This window comes from Rhipicephalus sanguineus, chromosome 10 (assembly GCF_013339695.2).
Source record: "Rhipicephalus sanguineus isolate Rsan-2018 chromosome 10, BIME_Rsan_1.4, whole genome shotgun sequence".
NCBI lineage: Eukaryota > Metazoa > Arthropoda > Arachnida > Ixodida > Ixodidae > Rhipicephalus > Rhipicephalus sanguineus.
The window spans coordinates 50458088-50472435 of NC_051185.1; the positions used below are offsets into that span (position 1 = coordinate 50458088).

The 14348-nt window shown below is 48.9% G+C and overlaps 1 protein-coding gene across 1 annotated transcript in view; it reads left to right on the forward strand.

Annotated features, from left to right (window-relative positions):
- The window catches only part of LOC119406379 (protein tyrosine phosphatase domain-containing protein 1), a 90736-nt gene extending 76759 nt beyond the window's left edge, over positions 1-13977 (forward strand). The window contains exons 5-11 of the mRNA XM_049420070.1: positions 3094-3115; positions 7051-7335; positions 8478-8577; positions 10237-10342; positions 11082-11701; positions 12279-12578; positions 13562-13977. Coding sequence (XP_049276027.1) covers positions 3094-3115; positions 7051-7335; positions 8478-8577; positions 10237-10342; positions 11082-11701; positions 12279-12578; positions 13562-13927 — 1799 coding nt within the window. The 3' untranslated portion in view covers positions 13928-13977. The remainder of the gene's footprint in view (positions 1-3093; positions 3116-7050; positions 7336-8477; positions 8578-10236; positions 10343-11081; positions 11702-12278; positions 12579-13561) is intronic.
- Positions 13978-14348: the final 371 nt, after the last annotated feature.

Consider the following 14348-nt stretch of genomic DNA (forward strand, 5'->3'; position numbering starts at 1 on the left):
AGTTAAAACAGTACAACTAACGCCCCCTATACTTTCACTGGCTCCATTATCTGTTGGTTTTCATAAAGGTTGTATCAACAAAGAAACTAGCCCTCAAAATTCTCTTCTTTCTGTTACGTTGCATCTTACACTGCTAACACACTGGTAATGGCTGTTCCAGTACAATTGAATAAATAGGTGAATGAATGAATGAATGAATGAATGAATGAATGAATGAATGAATTCAAGCTACAGAAAGCTAACCATATCTAAGGCGGTGAAAACAGTGGGACTGCCGCGCCGGAGTAAGCACGATACTGAGCTCCCGAGTTTGTGAACAAGCAATCAGTGTCGGCGTACGATCGACAACAAAGGCAGCTGCTTCTGCGGCACGAACTCAATTCATCTCCTCCGCTGGGGCAGCATAGAGTCCGCCTTTCGGTCGTGCTGCGAGGAGTGATGAGGAGGTGGAGAGGGGTGTAGCAGATAAGAGAAGATCTCCTGCGAGGAGGTCGTTATATATAAGCCTGGAATGGATACGGAGACCCTAATGGACTCCGTATATATATAGAGTCCGTGCGGGCGAGATGCACAATGCTGGCTGCCGTTGTGCACAACGCATGCGCCGACCATATTGGCTCGTTCCTTGCGGGTCAAGCGTAAGAGGCGAGTGTGGTTTTTAGAAGAATCGCTTCAACAGAAGAACGAGACAGAGAGAGAGAGAGGAAGGAGAAGAGAAACGTGGTAATGTAGGTTATGAATGCATGTGAGTCGTGCAGAAAGACTTCCGGATGCTGATTAATTTTCATGAATGCGGTCACAACTTGAAAGGATGCTGAGATGATGAGCCCTGTGCCGATGTTGTATAGAGTAAGGGGGGCATGAAGTGTGTTTTGATGGGGCTCGGGACGGAAGCTGTTGTTGCAAAATGTTTAAGTGTCATGCGACTCACGCCCTTACGATGGTAAGAAAGGGTTTCGCCTGTGGGACCTCTTGCACGTCATGAAAAGAACGTCCCCCTCAGCGGGCAAAGTGATCGAATCAACCTACGATAATGATAAACGTGACGTCAGCACCTTTGGCAATATTTCAGTGGTCACTGCGTATGAGTGACCTTGTGTGTTATATCTTTCCATACGTTGTGCTTATTTTTTTCTGCTTTTTGATTTTGATTGTCTTCACGTTGCGGTGGTGCTCTCCTTTTGCGGACATGGTTACGTGGAAATATAGGTTCTGCGAATACGTATACACGCTAACGGAGTTGTGTACGCTGCTCAAGGCAAAGGGTGTGGGTGACTGGACCACAAAAGTGATGTGATCGGTAATCGTGCCGGGTAGTGTACCGTGCTTGCTGTGGTGTACTCGTTGATTTATAACGACACCACGTGTGAACTTGGCAGTTGTGCTGTTGTCTGCTGTGCGTGTTGATTTACTGCGCGTCTTGTCGCGCGAAGAGTGGTGCTTTCGGTCCTGAGAAATTGTGGTTTACTTATACGAAAAAATTGTTCCTAAGTGCGTAGCACTTTAGGGGCCCGGCTTGTCGCCCCTCCATAGATCGCATGTGGCGTGTTCACGCTCAAAATCAAGTGGTCAATACAGCCCTAAAACAATGCTAGCAATGCCCAAAACCGGGTTAAAATAAAAGAACGTAGGTTTAAAATGATATTAACAGAAATAACCAAGAAGTAATTGCGATAATTAACTTAAAATTGCTAAAATCGCGTCGGAAACACGCGGCTGACACCCGTGCCACGCAACAGAGGGCGCCACCACCTCGACAAGCGCACGATTGCTGCTCCCACCGGCGCTTCTCCGGCGCTATATCTGAATGGGGGACACAACCTGAGGGAACTCGCTGCAGACGACACGTATCCAAACTGCCGTAGCCAGCAGGAAGTCAGTAAAGCGTAGCAAAAGGTAGCGCACACGTCACACACTGAGCTTGCGAATCTCCCTAACAAGATTCTACTCGCGCCGGGGAAACCCTACATTCTTACCTCGAAGATTGACGTCATCGACGGTTTGGTAAACGGAGTTCTGGGAACTCTACGAACGGGAATCGCTGGGTGCGCGTGCTACAGTCTTCCTCAGGTTTCACAGTAGGGGAGCTGCATTTAGCGCAGGATTTAGAACTACGCCGATCGCTAGACAAGTTTTTTGTCTTTAATGTTCCTTTAAGCAAGGACGCCGCTTAAAGCGTAGTAGTATTAACCCTTTGCGTAGTAGTACTAACCCTTTGCGACGCGCAGTATGATCGACTGTCTATAAATGCATGCAATTGACATAATTTGGTGCCAATGTTCTGGAGACCAAATTTAAAGCAAGTGAAAGTGTTAGAACAAATTATAGTGTATTTCACAAAATCTAATTATAATTATAACGTAAATAATTATCTCATTACTGTAGAGTGCGTCATGCTGTATTTCTTCTTAAAACGAAATTCATGCTGCAACATGTGCCTACCGTAGGGAAGTTGGGCCCTTGTCAGGTGTATTAACACACCTTTAGCTCAATTTCCTCGGTATACAGTGTTCGCTGTACACCGGAATAAAATTTGATTTGATTTGATTTGAATTCAACGCTCCACTTTAGTTACACGCGATAGTTGTCTGCTGGCAGCGAGCATTCTTAAAAAGGTAAAAAATATTTTGAAATTCCTGCCGAAACGCCCCACGTCCAACGCCTCATTAAAGGCGGTACTGTTTTCACCAAGCCGATCATGCGTAGCAAAATATTTCAACCAGAAATGGTATAAGGGAACTTTAAGCAACAAGTGCGCTTCATTTACCCTTAGCTCAGTGTTCGGGGTCTCGTCCGTGCCAATAGTGCACAGATATAAAAGTCGCTGCTCCGAATGAGGACGCCGTGTCGCAATGGGTTAAAAGAAAGCCAGGTTAGAATTCTGGCACCCTCGGTTTTCACAGGGCTCGACCACTTGTCATTTTGTATGTGTATCAGGAGCGAGGCTTAAGGTACCAAATCATTTTTGGGCCGATTGCGCTTCCAGGAAGGGTGAATTGTAGCCAGCACCATAATCGTCATTCGCTCACTAATTGCTCCTGGTTTTCTCTTTTTTCTCCCTCATCAACATGACCAACCCGGTGGACTGCGCAGTCTTCTTCTACAACTTCGGATGGTAAGCGTAATTTTAAATCGCATGCTTTTTCTCTCGGCGCCTTTAGGAACTGTTACAGATATATAGTTGTTTTACATGGGTGCCTTTACTGGATAATAAAAGAACTAATAATAAAAACTTACAGGGTCCCTTATGCACTCACCCAAGACGACTGGAAGGCGCAGGCTATCTTCTTCTTCTTCTCAGTCGATTGAATTGATCCTGCCCCGCGACCCTCCAAAAGCTTTCTGCACCTAACGTTGTTTTCCACTGCCTCCAGGATCGGAGGCTTCTCACCTGGTTTTGCACTGCCTCCGTGATCGGCCCACCTCTGACCAAGCTACGATATCATGTGATGACGTCATCACGTGACGTTACGTCACGATGACGTCACGAAAATTTGGCCATATGTGACGTCACGATGACGTCATGTGGTAATTTCATCACGTGATGGCCGTCACGTGGTGACCGTCGTCCCTACTCGGGACGACGGTCAACTTTCGCGTTTGATGAGGCATCTAAGGCTTTTGCCCTCATAATTGTTGGAGTTTTACATCCCAGAACCACGATATGAAAACCACGCGGTAGGGCAGGGCTCAGGCACGTAGCCAGGATTTTTTTGTGGGGTGGGGGGGCAAGGCCTAATTGTTCGAAAGAAAGTCTTCCTACTTGTACTTGTTCTTCTATACTCTTGCGTTAATGGCCGACTGGACGAACTTCGGGGGGGGGGACCCCTTGCACCACCCCCTTGCTCACGTGCCTGGAAGGGCTCCAGAAATTTAGACCACCTGGGTTTTTTTAACGTGAACCTAAGTCTGAGTATACGGTCCTCTAGCATTTTGACTCCTCCGAAATGTGGCCGCCGAAGCCGGGATTCGTTCCCGCGACCTTCGGGGCAGCAGTCGAGCACCATAACCACTACATCACCGTGGCGGGTTTACCATTTAGTGCTGTTATGTAGTTGTATAAGTGCCCTCGTATAAGTGCTGCTCACGAGACTCTCTTGTGCAATTTATATTGCATTGCGGCACATGAGTGCCTTAAGGCATTTTATTTACGCATACGTGAGTCTTAGCGAATGTTTTCAAGTGCGGAGCACTTTAGGGGCCCGGCTTGTCGTCCATACATGGATCTCATGTGGCATGGTCATGGTCAATGCTCAAAACCAGGTTAAAATGAACGAACAAGCTCTAACATAATATGATTAACAGAAATAACCAAGAAGTAATAGCAACAATTAACTTAAAATAGCTAAACACGCTTCGGAAACATGAAGTTGACTCCGACACCGGGCAAGAGAGGGCGCCACCGCCTCGCAGAGCGCATGATTTCTCCTCTCACCGGCTCTCCACGGCGCTCCATCTGAAGGGAGAAAAAACCTGACGTAACTCGCTGCAGACGACACGTATCTCAACTGCTGTGACAAGCAGGAAGTCAATAAAGCGCAGCAAAAAGTAGCGCGCATGTCGCACACCGAGTTTGGGAATCTCCCCAACAAGATTCTATACTCGTGCCGGGGAATCCCTACACGCTTACCTCAAACATTGTCGTCATCGACGGTTTGGTAAACGGAGCAGTGGGAGCCCTACGAACGGGAATCGCTGGGTTCCCGTGCTACGCACTTCCTCAGGTTTCGCAGTAGTGGAGCTGCCGGATTTTTTTTTTACTCTCTTGTGTTTTTTTATAGTTTCAGCCTTTGTTCGCGCTTTTAGACATGTTTCTTTTCGGAGGATGAGTAGCCGGCAGCAGAAAAGGCATCAGCGTCTTCCACAGACCATATCGATAAAGAAAAAAAAAAATGGGTGAGGTAAGCAAGCGAGGCAATGGAAGAGGAAGAGACAGAAATACATATATAAAGTATCGGGAAAAGTTTTGGAAAAATAGGTTTTTTAGAAATATTGCTACAATGTCTCAAAAGTCTTTAGACTACATCCCTTGAGCGTCGACAGACTTTTGCCAACGGCTTTTCCACGAATGGAAGGCTTCCAGGTAGGCGGATTCCGGGCAAGCTTCTTCGACAGCACTTAGGGTTCCATGGTGGTGCCTTTTGAGGGAGGATTTTACTTTTGGGAATATGAAACAGTCTGCTAGTGCCAAGTAGGAGCTGTAAGAGGTTTGGGGAATCGTCGCGATGTCGTTTAACGACAGGTATCGTCAGGCCAACGCGAAACGTGATGTCGTTCAATCGCTGTATACATCATTTGCACCGAGTCACTAGAAAGGGGTCCACTAAAAACGCGATCTAGTCTGAACGACTGGCGACTGGCGCTTGGTAAACCTTTAAGGTCACATCCCCCACCACAGCGCATGCGCGGTGTGAGCGCGCTACGACTTACAGTCACGTCAGGAAAAGATTGTTCCCGATACTTTTTATACACACCCTGTACTATCAGACATTTATGGGAAGGCCGCGACACTTTTGAGCCGAGTGCAAGTGTAATTCGTTTTGGTCTCTCATATTTGATTATTATAAAATTAACTTCTTTAAGACTTCCTTACTTTATGTCGGACGTTCACGTCCCTCATCTACAGGCACTGTGCAACAACTCCTACTGCTTTCTGGACGGACGACTTGTAAGGCCAGGATTCAAGGACCTGTTTATGTAACGCATAAATAATCCAGTCCCCTCAACCCCCACACTGCGAGGTAGTTTGTCGAAACGGGAACATTGGCAGAGGCGGTGATCGATGGTCTCTTCACACCTGCACCGATCGCTTAAGAGTGTGTCCGCCATTACAATGTGACAGGCGTACGAATTAGTCAAGGCTACACTCCGACCCACATAAGACGCAATAATGTTTTTTTTTTCGCCCCTAGATAGTTGACCGCAGCTGCCATTATGACGAATTCAGGCTGTATAAGCGTTGGTTGGAGTCGAGCTGGCTTGATATTAAGGTGAAAGCCTTAGATGCCTCATCAAACGCAAAAATTGACCATCGGCGGCGTCAGCTACACGCGGCGTCAACGTGAGTGATGCAAAAAGTAATCATCACGTGATGACGCCGTCATATGACGTGATCATGAGGGCACATGATAACACCATCACATGACATCGTCGCTTGGTCAAACATGTACCGATCACGGAGGCAGTGTAAAACCAGGTGAGATGCAGAAAGCATGCAGCGCCTCCGAACCTGGATGCAGGGCAAAACCACGTTAGGTGCAGAAATCTTTCGGAGGGTGGCTAGGCAGGATCATTATACCGACCGAGAAGAAAAAGAAAACGAAGATGGCTTTCGCCTTCGAGTCGTCTTAGGCAAGTGCATTAGGGACCCTGCGAGTTTTGTAGCGTTAGCTACAATGGCCTAGCCGAGCCAGTTTCGTGTGCCTCCTCAAGGGCCGTGCTGCGCATGCGCGAGGATCAGTGATGTCACGCACCGGAGCTGGCATCTCCCGCGCAATCCGCCGTCGCCGCGCGCGACTCGCCGCCGCCGGTCTGCGCTTTCCAGAGGAGTGACGTCGTAGCCGTGGCAGACGTATTGGCGCCGGCGCGCGCGCAGCTATTCACCTTCGCTGTGCAGTCGCCGTTTGACACTGCGCTGGAGCCGCTTGATAGCGCCTCTGACTAGCGTTTGCCAGTGTGGTTTAGCCATGAAGGAGAGCCCAAATGCTGCTCAACAGCGCAGAAGAGCGGAGAAGCTTAACTAATCGGATCCCGTAGTAGTTGCCTGGCAAAATAAATATACATGTGCCACATAATACGTATACCGTGTGTGTGTCATTGGAGCAGCAGTAAGCATAATCATCATGCTAATCCTAGACAACCAGGAAAGCTGAGAATAATCAGCTGAACCTTTGCTAACGCTACGTTATCCTGGCATAGCCGAACTAAGCCACTGCAACTTTTTTCATACGTCATTTCCTCTCCTATAGAACAGAGTAGGTAATACGAAATTTGCTCTGGTTGATCTCCCCGTCTTGATTTCCTTTGCTTTTCCCTCTGACTCTCTTGTAGGCGTGACTACGGCACCCCAAGCAGCCTGGCACTGCTAGACATGGTAAAGGTGATGTCGTTTGCCCTCACCGAGGGCAAGGTGGCCGTCCACTGCCACGCGGGACTCGGCCGGACGGGCGTATTGGTGGCCAGCTACCTGGTGTTCGCGTTGCGGTGTCGGCCCAACGACGCCGTGCGCTTCGTTCGACTCAAGCGTCGCGGTTCGGTGCAGACGCAGAGCCAGATCGACTGCGTCCAGAAGTTCGCGCAGTTCGTGCTGCCGCTGCTTGTCGTCTACCCCATCGTGTGAGTCGAACGGCTGCCACCAGGAGGCGAAGTTATGTTACTATATCGAAGGAAGCTTCACGTATATATCTACGCATACGCTCAGGCGTTAGGCATACCTGTGAAAGGCCTTCCCCTAGCTAGGTGTATGTACACCCCTCAAGAACTGTCGGAAACGTACAACTTAAAGAAGTGCTGGAGATCACTGCTGATGGGTGATTGGCCATTCGTGGGGATTTGCAAGAGGCGTTTTGAAGTATCAGTAAAAAATGAGGTAAGAAATGGGATGGCCTACAGACCTTTTCAACGGAGAGGGAGAGCTACTGGAAGACGATGACTGTTTTGAACTACTAAATCACAGACTACGTTGAGACGATGACTGCGTTGAACAAACTAAATCTCAAGACCACTTTGAGAGCAAATACTCTTTTGATAAATGTCCTACGCGTCACAGACTATCGAAGCGACGCGAGAATTGCTGCGATTTTTGAAATCGACTGACCTCGGTGATAGACTGTCAGCGTACTTGACAATCACGCATGTTCGCACTAGGAGAACCATCCTCCACCGTCTCATCTCCTCCGTTCTTGAGAATACTAACGATGAGCTATTTAAATACACCATTTACCGTTGGCGGTACTCAGATATCGGTGACCCTTCAGCGTGTTTTCGTTATCACTAGCGAGGTGGCGCCTTTTCCATCTCTAGGACAGCTAGCCGAATACACGTCTGATTAACCGTCCTGCCTTCTCCTCCGTAGTGAATGGCTCTTTTAGTGTTACGCTTCAATGACGTAACGCTAATAACGTACTCGCACCTTATCTCCCGCAGGTACACAAGCAGAAAACCGACCAAAGTGGACAAGTACAGGTAAGCTGGTTGCTGAACTCCCTACCTACGCAATTAGCGTTCTCCTTTAAATGCACGTAAATTGAGCTAACCATCTCATTGAGTTCGTATACACAATTCACTTGTTTGTTGTAACGTCATTCAACAGTCCTATAGCGCATCAATGTAGTACAGGTATGACGGCTACGTACAAAAGGCAAAATAAACGAAAATTCTGTGGCGTAATCTGTTACTCAAATCCACAGGCATACAAAACAGTAGCAGAGAGGTTCCGTAAAGTTCGAATAATTTATGATCACCCTTTCCCGCTGCAGGCCTACCAAGGCTACAGATTTCACCCTCATTCAGTACCTGGCCAAACAGCGAAAAGTCATGCATGGCACGGAGGCGAGACACTTGAGATACATTCCAAAGGTAAGCCAGCTCACCACAATACTTTCCCTTCGCAGGAATCACTGTCAGCTTGTTGTACACAATTCCATCGTTTGGGTGCGAATGACTGCGGTTTAGCTTAACTATAAATATCCAGCACCAAGAGCGGCGCAGTGCGCGCTCACTGTGGCATGTCCACTGTGGCATGGGTGACATTTGCTTCAGCTTTTTTTCAGTTTTATGATTGGTTGTGCTCGGCTTCCAATGTGAAGTATTCGAAAACTATTATTCTATGAAGTATTCGAAAACTAATAGTGACTAGTTGAGTCCAGGACCCGTATCCAATCGGATCCTTCACTAATCATATTTGAGAGTGTTCGATCCGAAAGTTTCAAATACTAACAGATCTCTGCACATATAGGGCGGAGGTTTAGGGGCAGATAGAAGCTTGGAGAGATGAAAAATAGTTGTACAGGGGGGTGTCGCTAAGACGCGACGTTTCGGCAAGTGGTCTTGTCTTCTTCAAGGCAGCAAGACCACATGTCGAAACGTTGACAAAACCACTAGTGGAAACGCTGGCTCGAGCCACATCCCCTGTTCCAGAATTTTTCATCTCATCACACCCCTAACTAGAAGCTTGCGTAGAGCGTTTTTACTGTACATATTCTGTCTGAGTTTGCTTCCCAAGTTAGCGAGCGTTACTACTCAAAAGATGCTTGCTTTCTTACGATATCATGTAGAGGAAAATCTGGCGCCGCGTTTATCGGAGTTTTCCGATGGTAGCAGCAACGCCGAGGGATGGTAGCGATCAGGATTGTAGTAGGAAATTTATTTAACGACAGGGGGATGTAGGGTTCGACCCCCACACCCTCCTTCCCGTTATGTACGTGCGTGTGTGTGTTCGTATGCCTGCGGGTATAAAGATAAATAAAAAATTAAGGCAACTTCGCATTAGTGGTGCCAAGCCTGAAGGAAGTGCAGAGCTGGGCGGCCTGCCCTGTTTCTCTTTATTTCTCTCTTTAATTCTTCCTCTCTTTCTTTATTTTTCCCTCTTCTCACTGTTTTTTCTCTCTTTTTTGTCTCTATTTCTATTTCTTTCTTTCTCTCTCTATTTCTTTCTCTTTCTCGCTCTTTCAATCTTTCTTTCCCTTTCTCTCTCTCTCTCTCTATTTCTCGCTTCCTCTTTCTTCTTATCTCTATTGTCCCCTCTCTCTATGCTCGATGTCTCGCCCATCAGAGTTATTGCATCCCACGCCGGACAAATCGGCGCACGTGCTCTGGAAGCGAAGCTGAAGACGAAGAGGACGAAGAGAGCACGTGTCGGTTCATGAGGATAATTTTTGTTCGCAACGAACCGAGATTCTTCAAGCTTAAACAGTTCCGCAATAAACTTCAGCGGGAAATTACCGCCCCGCAACCCCCCTTCCACCTCCTCCCACGCCACCTTCGTTTGCTGAACCTCCCCTCTGGCTACGCCAGTGATAAGGATGTAACGAAGCAATGACTTCAGAATAGCCGACTGTTACGTAGTCAACCTGCCCATGTTAACACATCGATAACTAAATAAAAATAAGGTATGTGTTGTCTTTTCTGTGTAGTGAATTGTGGTGCACTTCGCGCTGTTGAAAAAGTCGTTTCGAAAGCGACGCAACGTGTAGGCATGTGAGCCTTTGTCATTGAACTTTCCTCTTCCATTTGCAGATCCTGTACGTACTATGCGAGAGGCTGCTCAGGCTTAGTCAGTCCAAGGGAACGCTAGGCACAAGCAGCGTGAAGAGCTCCTCAAGTAGCAGCATCAGCAGCCGGAGCAGGTACTTGAACTGGGATTCATTTTACATACAGCCAGATCCGTAAGGGCTGGTTAAAATAATGTGTGGCAATTATAATAAACATTAGAATCGCCGCATACGCTTTCCACGACCAAACGCGTTCAGGAACACAAGCGCGTGTCCCATTCATCTTGAAAATCTCTCAGCTGACTGTCTAAACAATACTGTGAATGCTTAGCCCAGAAACTGAGCAGATGACGCTGTGAAGGGGGATTGAAAGCCCCGTGATGCACGAAAGGGTATCATTCGAAATATTGCACTACCAGAACTGCTGACGCCGACACTACATCCCCTATAGCTTCCGAAACAATGTCATAGGTGGCTTTTGTTCCGTACATTTGTTTTCCTGTTGACAAAATTTCCGTGTTCACTGAACAACGCCGGGACGAACGGATTTTGAAAATGAGTGCGGCTAACTACTATGGCACAAACTCTCTTGTAAGCCATTGACAAGGCAATGTTGTATGTCATGCCACTCGATTAAAAATGAAAAAAAAAAGCAACGCTTTTCTAATTTTATTGTGTGGCCTTTCTTAGCTCTTCCATAGATCGTTCACAAAAGCCATTTCTGGAAAGAACTTTACAAGCAAAGAAAGATGGAAAAGGCGCTAAAAGCTCTTTATTATCTCTCTGTCTCAGTTTTGTGATAAAAAAAAATTGTCCAACAAGTGATGTCGCTAGAGCCAACGTATCGACACGTAGACTTGTCTTCGTCAGGGAATCAACTGGCTGCCCTGGCGAAGACAACTCCACGTGTCGAAACGTCGGCTCCAGCGACATTCCCTGCTAAACGATCTTTCCATCACTACAACCCTCCTACATCTTCCCCGGAACTTCGGTCTTCTCTGAATATCTCACTCCTCGTGATTCAACGTTACAGCACAACGGCCGGTTCCACGTCCAGCACCGGAAGCACGGTGCGCTGTCCGAGCTTCGAGCTGACCGAGCTGGACCCTTTCTGGAACTACTTCCTCTCTTCCTCCGTGAGCCACGACCGATGGCGACCCACGGCGCTGAGCGAGCGCGGCGACTCGGCGGCCACCAGCGGCTCCTCCGTGACCACGAGCGTGGAGGACATTCTCTCGCCGTCTCCCGACGACGACGACGATGAGGACGAAGAACCATCGGACACCGACGCGGTCCTGGACTCCCTCCTGATCGCCGGACTCGCCGGCCTCTTCGCGTCGACGCCCAACAGCCCGGAGTTCAGCAGTTACGAGGACGAAGAGTTCGAGGCCAGCGAAGCCGGCGGCAGCAGTCAGGACGATGAGACCCTGACCGAGAACGCCTGCTTCAAGGAGCTGTCGTCGCAGAAGGAACTGCGGGCACGTCGTGAGGTACGCAGATCGTGAGGCAATGAAGTCGAGTGTGCCTTCTTTAATAATATGGTTCAAGTAGATGTGAACAGGTTCATCATATATATGCACGCTAAAGGGCCCCTAAACCACCAACAGACGTTCGCGTGCTCCCCTCCGTGCCTTTCCGCTATCCGCAGCGGCCGTCGTGATGTCACCTGTCCGATTAGGTGACGTCACGAGCACACGAGCAACAGACGCTGTCGAGGGCATGAACAAGAACCTGTTTGTCTGCTAGCAGGGGCGCGCTCCCTCCTCTTTTTTCGGAGAGGAGGAGCTTTCGGAGAGGAGGAGAAACAAGCCGACGAACGCAGCGAAAAGGAGCAAAACGAGCAAGGGCCAAACGCGTGACTTCCACTTGCGTTCTTGTTGACTTGTGCACAACTGCAACGCCATAGCTAAATTTCCTCCTCTCGATGGTTTGTGGGCCCTTTAAAGAACCCCAGGTGGTCAAACTTAATCCGCCGGACTATACGGCGCGCATCATGATCACACCGTGGCTTCTGCATGTAAAGCACTGCGGTGTTTAACTAAAATATTGAAAATTAACTCTGCTCAGGATGAGGCCGCCTGCTCGTCGGTGGCCCTGTCTCCTTCGGACATAGCCTCGGCGCTGCTCCTGGAGCACAAGCTGCTGGGAGCCGTGTACCTGGCTCGGCTGCGGAAGTACCAGCGCGAGCTGAACACCAGGGGTGCCGCGTGGGATAAAGTGAACGTCGAAGAGGACCCAGTGATACTGGCCGGACTTCTCTGGTACTGGCTAGATGAACTGAAGGAGCCGGTGCTCAGCAAACAGGACCTGACAGCTGTCGTCGTGCGGCCGACGAACCCTGTCGCCGTTCTTCAGAAGCTGAACAAGGTATCGTCTCTTTGTTGAAGACAGTGCCCTTCTGGACCTTTTCAACTCACCTTCTACAACAGATTGTGATGATGTCTACAATGCCGACGATAATTTAGGACCGAGTTCAACTAGTCTAGTGTAGAGGACTCCCTCAGCTAGTTACCGTGTTCACTCCCAGACCACCGGTACCGTCTAATTCTGGGTGTGTGATCATAACGAGGACAATCGCTTGCGCATGTCGCCTCTGCTTTTTTTCGTCCGTTTCTGTGCCTTTGGTGAACTATGTCTGACTAGCACATGTTCACACCCTGCACGGTAGGACGTACGGGGTCCGGAAACTTTTTGCAGAGGCTGTATGCATTGCAGTAGAACGGCGAGTTGGGCAAGCTGGTACTAACTCGTAATACTTCATTACAATGGCGAGACAGTGCATCGTCGGTATTCTATTTGCAGGGGCGTAGCCAGAAATTTTTTCGGGGGGGGGGGGGGTTCAACCATACATTATGTATGTTCGTGCGTGCGTTTGTATGTGTGCGTGTATATATACCCAAGCAAAACTGAAATATTTCGGGGGGGGGGGTCTGAACCCCCCAACCCCCCCCCCCTTGGCTACGCCCCTGTCTATTTGGTACCTGTCATGTCTTGGGGTATTAAATGAAATGAAAAATCCGTGACCAGGTGGTGTCGCTCGAGCGAACATTTCAACCGAGTGATCTTATCTTTCTTAAGGCAGCAAATCCCTTCATTAGCTGAGTGTATCTGTTGTCTTCTTCAAGGCTGCAACTATGTTCCTTAGCTGATTGCATAAAAGTGCATATGCACTCATCTAAGGAACAGAGTTGCAGCCTTGAAGAAGACAAGACCACTTGCGAGACGTTGGCTCCAGCGACACTGACTGTTCAAGGAATTTTCATCTTTTCCAACCTCCATCTTCCCTTGAACTTCTGCGGTACTAAAAGAGGTATTGCGAATACACTGCTTCTCGTCCTCACTGCATGCAGGCAACCCGCTTCACGACCGAGTACCTGGTTAGGTTCGTGGCGCGTCTGAACCTGCCCACTCCCACCGAAAGGCGTAACGTTATACGGCGACTGACGAGCGCCCTCTGCCACCAGACGCTGTCCATCGACGGCATCCAGCGGCCGGCTGTGGCCGGCTGGGCCAAGATGCGCCAGGGCACGGCGGCGCGGGCCACCGAGTTCATGGAGGTGCTGCACGACGCCGTGAGTGCGGACGCGGCGCCCTCGGTCAGCCAGCGAGACGGCACGCAGAAGCATAACGGGACTGCCCTCACCAACGGTGCTTCCACTTCGAGGGACAAGAACTTTCGCGGTATCAACATCATGGCGTCGGCCATCGCCAGGTAGCGACAGACAGAGAGCTGCACAGTTCGGTGTACGATTGGCCGAGATGGGCCGAGAATTTTTAGGAACCGACGCACTTTCCCGGTCCTGGTTTGAAGAACCTTGGCCTCCGGAAACTATGTCATTGGACCATGGATTGTCGAAGCGAGTGCTCTAAGACACGAATGAACGTGCATTCCTTTGCTTGGCGATGAAGGTTTCGAGCTAACAGAGATATTGGTATCTGGTTTTGGGAGGGACCAGTGTCTTGTTGCAATGTTCACGGGGAGAGTCGTTCAGGTGGGAAACCTTGTACGCGAACTTCCGAAAATCAGTGAGTTCGGGACGATGTCTCAAGTAGCTTCGTTCTCGACCTGCCGCGATGATGACTACATGCGTTTGTGTGTCCTCGTAGATTCCCTTTTCATGTGACCACTCTTGTGAA